Source organism: Hydra vulgaris, chromosome 03 (assembly GCF_038396675.1).
Source record: "Hydra vulgaris chromosome 03, alternate assembly HydraT2T_AEP".
NCBI lineage: Eukaryota > Metazoa > Cnidaria > Hydrozoa > Anthoathecata > Hydridae > Hydra > Hydra vulgaris.
The window spans coordinates 47,070,001-47,080,000 of NC_088922.1; the positions used below are offsets into that span (position 1 = coordinate 47,070,001).

General features: G+C 29.2%; 1 protein-coding gene across 18 annotated transcripts in view; it reads right to left on the minus strand.

The window, feature by feature from the left end:
* The window catches only part of LOC136078211 (transient receptor potential cation channel subfamily A member 1-like), a 200,470-nt gene that overhangs the window by 111,822 nt on the left and 78,648 nt on the right, over positions 1-10,000 (minus strand). For all 18 annotated transcript variants that reach the window (XM_065793442.1, XM_065793447.1, XM_065793448.1 and 15 more), the window contains one exon: positions 1-117. This exon is cut by the window's left edge and continues 172 nt beyond it. In XM_065793442.1, the coding sequence (XP_065649514.1) occupies positions 1-117 (117 nt within the window). The remainder of the gene's footprint in view (positions 118-10,000) is intronic.

The following is a 10,000-nucleotide window of genomic DNA, read 5'->3' on the forward strand; positions in this document are numbered from 1 at the left end:
TATCTATGTAACCAGCCCGAGCAGCAATGTGAAGTGCAGTATCATTTTTTTCGGTCTTCCTATTAACATATTTTCTTTGCGCATTTTCCAAATTTTCCCCTTTAACAGTAGCTAGAGCTAAAAAAGATTTTCAAAATACCTTATAAAATTATAAGCATGTTTCTATATATATATACATATATATATATATATATATATATATATATATATATATATATATATATATATATATATATATATATATATATATATATATGTATGTGTGTGTATATATATATATATATATATATATATATATATATATATATATATGTATATATATATATAAATAATTATATATATATATATATATATATAAATGTATATATATATATATATATAAATATATATATATATATATATATATATATATATATATATATATATATATATATATACATATATATATCTATATATATATATATATATATATATATATATATACACTTATATATTAGAGTGCATCAAACACCCCATGTTTTTGTAAACATTTAAAATTTTGAGTGGACCTAAATTAGTTTTTCTCCAAATATTGTTTTAAACTTTTGTGTGAAATTTCAGTTTTCTAAGTCAATTTTTAAGGGGTCCTGCATTGATACATAGTTTTGTATATAGATTAGCATAGCTAATAATGTATTTCACGACAATTATAACAAGAAAAACAGCTGCAAAGCATTATATTATTAAGTTTTATTAAGTTAATTAGTCCTTAAATATTGTCAGTAAAGTTAAAAATACAGTAGTAATAGTTTACTGTGCATGTTTAGTTGCTTATATAAACTTTAGCTTGATTTTCTAAAATCTGGTTTCCTTTGACAATCCTTTTCAACCGCTTGCAATTTATTTTTGTGCTCTGCTTTATTCTTGTCAGCTATTAAAACGTCGCTGATAAGCTTAATCTCTCTTTCTGCACAGACATAAATGACATTTATTGCTTGAATATTAGTGCTTGAAGCTTGATATGCTCCAGATTCAGGTCAGCAAGAAACGTCATCATTTAAAAAGCTTGGCTGCTGTTTTAGTGCGTAAAACGTAAACCATGAATCTAATAGAACAAAATCTGCCAGTTTAGTTAATAATGTGATAGCTTCTTTAGAAGGAAACTGTGGCTTTTTAAAACCTGTCCCAAATCCTCCTCTTGGGGATGTAACAGGTACGGCTGGTTGAATTTCAAGAAACCGGTCGGCCAGCAAACGCTTCTCTGCACATGTGCACATGGTGTAAAATGGCTAAATAGAGCCAGAGGCACCATTTCTGCATTTAAATACCACAAATGGCGCTGAAATGTAGGTATGGCACTCTTTACAATATTAGCATTTACTGCTTCATATTTCAAAAGTTTGCAAAAGAGCTTAAGATTGTTCCAAGGAGCATCTGCAGCTGATGAGCACGTCATCCACCATGTACTATAGACATGTGTCACAAATACAACAAAATCAGATATTTTTTGCACTTAGTGGATGGCTGTAATACTCCCTCGAGAAAGATCGTTATTATGCTGTTGCAACAGACATATTTTGATAGAATAGATTAGTTTGGCCATCCATCTTGTCTTGTGTAATGGACCCGGTCTGTTTAAGGTGATAATACTACCTTCTGTATCTTCTGTGTCTAACATGAGTGTTCATAGATAAATAATTTCATTTTAATCATTTTGTCTCAGTTTAAGCTCAGCTTGAGCAGCGCTCAGGACTTCAGAGCTGCATGAGTAAAGAAAAGTTTTTGCTTCTTGACTGTAAGACTTTGTCGAGTCAAAGCATGTCACAAACGATTCCCTAATTGTTTTGCCTATAAGACAAAAGTTCTTTCAGAATTTTAAAAAATGAACTACATCAAGTGATCTGGAAGTCTCAGTTTTAAGATTTTCAAATGCTTGTGAAAGCACAACTTCCCTAATATGATGGCGACAGCCAGACCATAGCAAGGCTTTACCAAGTCTTTGTTGGATAGTTACACATGCTGCAGAAACGTAGCCTGTGTTTGAGGCGGTTGTGTCAAATGTCATGTTGACAATTGACTCTTTACAATGCTAGAAATTTAAAAGATCAAGTTTTATATTAGCTATTTTGTTGCCTGAGCTTTCTTTGCCAGATGGATATAATGGAACGCCAAGTTATTTCAAATTTATTGTATTTCCAACCACTGCACAAAGCCGTTCTTCAGACGCGTTCTTATCAGTTAAAGAAGTCATCAATTTTGAGTCCCAATGAAGAGTTGTCAAGTCTGGTGCAACCTATTGTTCTTTATAGTCTTCTATAAATTGCTGAACAACATTTCTCCGGGATCTGTCTGCAGTTGCATAAGGAGTAGACACATTAGATCTGTTGCATTGTGACTTTTCACTCAAAGCTACTGTAAATGTTGCTTGTTGAGCTGCTGACATATTCAAGCGTGTTGCTAAACAACAAGTCTGGGACATTTTAATATATCATGAGGAATAAATGCAGATGTTCTAGTGTGTGAGGAACGGTAATGGCGTTTTTTACTTGTCTCCAGAGTCTCAAAATTTATGTCACATTCACCTTCATCGCTAATACCTAATAGGCTTCGAGTTACTGTTTCTTCTCCTTCTTCATTTGCTCTTTGCTTCTCTTTGTTGAATATTTTTATTTAATATGCTATCTTTTGATCCTAAAATTCCAGTTCTGTTAGTTTTCATGGAGTGGAGCGGAAAAGTTTCATATAGTGAAGCTTCCATAGCATTTAACCTGCTTACAACTGATGCATTTGACCTGCGTTTCTTTGCTATCGCCCTGAGTTTATCATTTTCCTTAAGCATTTGTATGATGCGATCACTAGCTTTGAGTTCTGAAGTCATTGGAATATTTGCTTTGCCATAAGTTACCACTAATTTGTTCAATACAAGTCTTGCTGCTTCGCATTGATAACGGTTTATACTAGTGATTATATTTGGAGCATTTGAGTGGTACACCATGCAACGGAGTACTTGACGTCTGGTTGGAAGGCGGGCACCAGTGATCACTGCATCTTTAGGCGAAATAGCTTGATCTAATCCAAATATTGCAAGTGCCTTTCTTGAACCCTTGGGTTGTGAATTGAAAGGAGATGCCATTACAGTTCATACTACTGAAAAAATAGGTAAGTTACAGTTATGGTAAGTACTGTTATTTGAAGCTAAAAAGGTATCATTAGCCATTAAAAGTAAGTTGGTAAATAATGAGAAGTTATTTAATGCTACTTAGTTTCCCTATTATCACTCATGCCATGAAAAATGATAAAAATTAGTAAATATGTAAAATTTTTATTATACAATTAAAAAAGATAGTTGCTTACCAACTGATATATTCAAAATAACACCAAAAAGTTCCTGACTTTTCTCTCATAAGAATGTGCAAATATATCTATGCGGATGAAGAATATTGCTCATAAATCTTATGCTTTTTTTCAAGTTATTATTTATAAATAAAACTCTGAGTTTTTATTTATCTAACTTTTTTCTCTTTTCTGTTGTGTTTTTTGTTAAATTTATTATTTTAATCTTTCTTAAACCGAACTCTTTTCTCTTTATTACTAAAGTATATATAAGTATGTATATATATATATATATATATATATATATATATATATATATATATATATATATATATATATATATATATATATATATATATATATATATATATGAATATATAGATAGATAAATAAAAAGATAGATAGATAGATAGATGAATAGATAGATAGATAGATAGATAGATATAGATAGAAAGATAATTATAGATATTATTGATAACTTAACATTATGATATATAAAAACTTTATAATTTTTTTTTATATTGTTAGGTGGTTTTTTAGACAAGAAAAAGTAGAAAGTTGTAAATAGTTTTTTTTTCAGTTCTGAAGCAAACCCAGCTAACACAAAATGTTCAAGTACGTTCGACGAACTTTGCAAACGTTTGAGCACGTTCCTTAAACGTTCATAGAACGTTCTTGAATGCTCGTTGAACGTTTGTGAACGTTTTGTGTTACCTGGGAATGCTACAAAATAGCATTAGAAACAATTATTGTTTTTAGTTTCCAGTAGTAATGCAAATGAAACAATGAAAAAAGAGTTAAGTTTGATACCTCCGTTAAAATTGCTTAAGATTTCACTAGTCAAAGGGAAATGTGTTTAAAGCCACAACAAAACACCTGCAGCAAAATAAAAATTTAATAACACATAATTGCAAAGCTTCAAAAATGGTTTTGTAGAGTATAATAATGATTAAGCTTATTTACTTTCAGAAACAAAAAGTAGGATTTCTAACAATATTCTTAAGACAGGTCTAGATAATTAATTTATAAAATCAAGAAGAAATTTACTGTGACTGACTCTTATCGCTATATGGTGCAAATGTTAACACTTGCACTTGAATTATGGAAACGAAAGGAGGTATCAGACTACTTTAAAGTGTCTGAGTTAATACAAGTTAAAAATCAAAAGCCTTATTACATTAAAAGCCACTATTCTAACTTTAAGGTTCGTGCTTCGAAGTTATAGAGTTGAGAGAGGGTTATACAATTGTAAATTACTTTAAAGAGGATAAATTTCTCAAACAAAAACTGTTTAGATTTGTTTCAGATGATGTTGATTATGACACAAGGTTTGTTTTTAAGAATCAAGTATATATAACTAAACATATCACAGAAAATCTACCTATTGCATCTTTTTAGAACAAATTATTGATAGCTGTGTGGCATAATTTAGAAATTTATAAACTTTATCAATGTTCATCTCAGAAGTAATTTTCATTTAAATGCTGAATGAATGTTGATTATCAGCTGCCAGTCATGGTAATTTCTTTTTTGATGGTATTGGTGGAACTAGTAAAGGAGTGGCTTGCCAAGAAAATCCAAAATAAATAACTAATAGGCAGATTTTTCATACAATTTTATGTAATTTTGATGAAAACTAAAAGTAATTCGCATTTGTTTTAACTTATTTTCAATAAAGGAAGTTGAATAAAATCAAACTCATTTAGAAGAAATGGTTATTTAGGTGGTTGAACAGTTCCTGGAACAAAGATGTATTATCATTTTATTCATATTAATTTAGATACAAATAGTTATGAAAAAAAAAGTATTTGATATTATTCTAAAAACCAAAAAAAAAGCAACGAGATTTTGTTAAACATTAGAAATGGAATACATATGCGTGTTTTTATAGCAAACTTTGTTGGATCGGAATGCATTTAATTAAACTAATAAAATTTTTTTGGCATATAATAAGTGATGAGAGCTAGTTGCTTAAATCTAAAGTTATATGTATAACTTTTAATCCTCCACAATCTGGTCGTTTGTACAAAATATCTAATTTAAAGATATATCTAATCAAAATATCTAATTGAAAGAATATAAGCAGGTTTTAACAAAGAAATAATTGTTTAACATAATGTTGTTGTAACTTGGTCTATATTTTTTTGTAGTTGTTTGTTTGTTTATTTATATTTCTAAATACAGTGTGGGTTAGGGTTATAGTGGTTGGATGAATTCGTAAAATAATAATATATAATCAACATTTCCCTTAGAGAATTTGAGTGACAGCCCCATTTTAGTTCCGAAAGTCAATATTTTTCAAGTATATATTTCACATCAAAATTGGATAAAAACATATATTCTTGGAACTGTGTATTAAATTTTATTTGTGTTCTAAATTTTAGAAAAATCTTTTAAACCACTTATCAGATAACCACAAAAAAGATTTATATTTTGAGTCAATATTTTAGCAGTTATCATTTACTTAACATAGACAGCAAATGATTCAAAATTTTCTTTTTTGAAATGGTTTCAAATAGAATGACTAAAGTTGGATTATATAACAAGTGCTAACAAAAATTAACTCTAAAGCTGTACCGATCAATTTTGCAACTTGGGCACGCAGAGGAAATTACTTTTTCTACCACCGTCCTTATTTTCCTTTGCTTGCCCTACTACCTACAGTTGAATACGGAGAGTAAATACCCTCGTAGGAAGTCTAATAGGGGGATAGTGATAGCATAACCTCAAGCCTCCATTTAATTTGTTTAAAATATGAACTCTATTTCTGCTGTGAGAAGGTAAAAGTTGCTTTCAGCTTTGCTACTTTATTTGCTTTGCCTTCAGAGTTTGCTACTTTATTTGCTTTGCCTTCCTTCTGATTCAAAATCCCTTCAATTCAATTTTGATTTGTTGTTTCTGAGGCATTCCTAATAATTTTCGTCACCCCAACACTCAAATTCTGAAAGGAAACCTTTTTTTTTCTGCTGCAATTTCAATTGAAACGTTTTATACTAAAGCATTTGGTTTCTTGGTTTAAAGAATGATTTTAACACATGAAATCCAAAAAAATCAAAAAGCTAAAATTGATTTGAATAATAAGATTTTTTTGAATTGCAAACTGTGAGTATATTTTTTATGGGGTTGTGGATAATGGATTTCAAAACTTAAAGAAGTTCTTTAATTTTTTTCTGCAATGGTGTGATTTTGTTTGTTTTTTTGGCATATGTACTTGTGGCACTGTTCCACAAATGTTTGTGTTTTCATCAGTTTCTCATATTTTGTAGAACTTGAAAAGTATACAAAGTGGTTTAAATTTCTCCAAAAATGTGATTATGAGGGCTTGGTGATAAAAGTAAGCTTATTTTTTTCTAGCCGCAGTCATGTAAATGCTTTTTTTATAAGTTACAATTGTAAATTTTCTTCTTATTGACAAACAAATACACACAAATGACAAGGAAAAACCCTTGCAGCATTGACACCAACAAGTTTTAAAGTGTAAGCAGCTCATGAAGAAAATTTGTTGAATCCAGAAAAAAATTGGATGCTAATTTGGATGCCGATTTCCAGATGTATTGGCTCTATTGTTGAAAATCTTTAGAGATCTTTCTTTCATTTTTTAGCTGTCTCTGTAGCAATACATTCTCATATTTTTGATCAGATTCACTTAAGTCCATAAGGTTTTCTTTAATTGAACAGGTTTTAAATTGGTGTGGATATAACTGATTATTTAGGTTATCTTCTCCTGGTTGGAGGCACCTTTAGAGTAGTCTCATGGAACAGAGTAGCATATAGCTTCTTTGTTGTTTGACAATAACCATTTCTGACTTTCTGCCTGTGAAACTCAATCGTTTTAATCAAGAGCGTTTTACTTTTCTTTACATTGAACAGATTTAATGTGTTCAGCCACTATAATATAGGCGTATCAACTAAATCAAGTTCAGAAAAATCCACTGTTTTGCTTACCGGTACTTTTTGTTGTGCTTCGGAGGGGGTATTGCTCTTTGCACAGAACAAAATTGAATCAACAATCACTTTCAAAATGTCTTATTCAAAAGGTACTTTTTTATCTCTTCATTGATAACTTTCTACAGATAACTATGGTCTTTCTTTCTTCAAGGCTTTTTTGAAAGTTTTCCAGTGAGAGTAGTACCTTAGGCGTTCTTTGCTATTTTCATGTTCAGGAATTCTTGGGTCTAGTTTTTTTTCACATCCAAAATACTATTAAAATTTCTAAGAAATGTTGCTTTTTTTTATTGAAAATATCAAAAACAAATAAATAGTTTAATTTCTTTGCTGCACAGCAACCAATAGCTAACAAATATAATCACCATTGTTGTTGAATTATTATTTTTATACCATTTTGTGATAGAGTATTGCATTCTGTTGTTTTATTTATTTTTGCTCTGGCCCATGTTAAATCAAGAAGCATCTGATTTTGACTTACTTGTAGCAATGTTGTTGGACTTCTGTGTTTTTATTTTTGAGATCCAAGGAAAACCTGATACTTCTGAACGAAGCTCATTTCCATCCATTTCAGCTATATCAGATTGCTGAAAATTTCAACCTTCTCTTGTCTTTGAATCAATTGTGTACAATTTTTCTTTTGGCTGAAGAAAATCTCCAATTCATTTAGTTCCAAATAATGATCTGAACTTAAGTAACTAGTTTGAGCTGTTTAAGAAAACATTTTTTATTAATTTTCATAAACTTTAACATTAATATCATATGAAATAGTTTGTTTTCCTACAGTAGAGTTTTTTTTAAATCACTTCTTTAAAAAGTTTCTTCATCACTTTCTTGGCGCTGTTTTCTTTTCTTTTTATATGGAGCGCCAGATATTATTTTGGTGCAATTCGTTATTAAGTCTTTGATTTGACAAATTATTAACTATGTTTTTGATTTGACAAATTATTAACTATGTTTTTGATTTGACAAATTATTAACTATGTTTTTGATTTGACAAATTATTAACTATGTTTTTGATTTGACAAATTATTAACTATGTTTTTGATTTGACAAATTATTAACTGTTTTTGATTTGACAAATTATTAACTATGTTTTTGAATGTTTAAAAGGTGATGATTATGCAGTTTGTTTTTTCCTTCTTTTTTCTAACAATTTTCTTTATAACAATTTTGTAAAAATATTTTAACGTTACTGTCTGATATGGGACTGTTCATATAATCTCGAAGTATAACAAATATAAATAAAAGTAGTATTGAATGTTCCCCGTTAGGAAAACATAAATTTGTAAAAATTTATCACCTATATTGGCGCTAAAAAGCTCTCTTCTGTATTTTAAAAAAGATTGTTTAAGTTGAAGTTAGTGAATGGAGGTGCAATTTAAAATAATTTTTTTATCTGCATGATCCGTAAAGAGACGCCATAAAAATATTTTCAAGTAATTACTTTTTCAATAATATTTAGATCAATTTTGCCCCTTCCTAAGTTTGACGCCTCGTGCCGCGGTCCAGCTGGCGCCGCCCTTAATACAGTCTTGCTATGTAGTAAAATGATAAAGTAACCTTATGGCTTTTGGTTGAGTAAATACTACAGATAGTATTTTAATAAAATCCTTATAATTGGGTAGGTGTAGACTAAATATTGCTACTTAACAAAGCTTGTAAAAATGTCTTTTAAACAAATACTTCAATAGTTGTGCTATTTTTATGATCTAACCTTTTCTGCTATCTTTTAATGAGGGTTATAATTGTTCTACGGTTGACTAGCAGTAATGTTTCTCAAGCTGTATGAAGGTCTTAAAGAAGCTGATTCCAATAAATATGCTATCTTGCGCTTCAAATTTTCCCATGAATGGAATTATCTTTCATTCAAGAAAAAACTAAAAGAAATTATTTTCTCCTTCGGAGACAGGTATTTATAATAATAAAGTGCTCTAAAAATGAATATGAAGCTTCTTACATAAGGTAATATACAATAGTATGTCTTATCCACATCTTATGTGTATATGAAAACAGTACTCTTTAAAATATTTTTGTATTTGTATATAAAAGTATCAAGAATTTCTTTATACCAATTTTATTTATATATTTTTACGAAATTTATGTTCTCGCTAATTATTACTACAACATGCTTTTGTTTTTTGTTTTATATTTCATGTTAATTTAACGTACTTATTATTCACGAGCGGTTCTCGATAATAAAACCTGAAGGTCTTCTGCAAGTCTCGGCGATCTTTTTTTTGTTTTTATTTTTATGCCTTTTATACCTATCTTATTGTATAAATTTATTGAAATTTATTGAACGAACAAAAAAAATACCTCCGGTAATACTTGAGTTGTGTTTCTTTAAGGCCATATATAGTAAAAATATAGGCAACTCAATTATTACCAGAGGTATTATTAAAGTGCAACACAGCATTGTCGACGTAATAGCCTTCTTTGATAAAATTTTATGTTCTTTAAAAAGAATGTTTTATTTTTTAACTTTCAAATATAACTTATGTTGATTTCAAGGTTTGTCTTTATATTTAACTCATAATTAGAGTAACAAAATATATTTTAAAAAGCATCTGCTTCAATCTCTCGTTTATAAACATTTGAATTCTCAAAGACTTTCAATTTAAAATTCAGTTGAAATCTTTTTTTTTTTTTTTTTTTGTATTACTGTTTTATATACTGAATAGCTCAGCTATAGTATTATGAGCAATAAGTAGCAAACGGTCTTAAAACTTTTTTTTGTTGT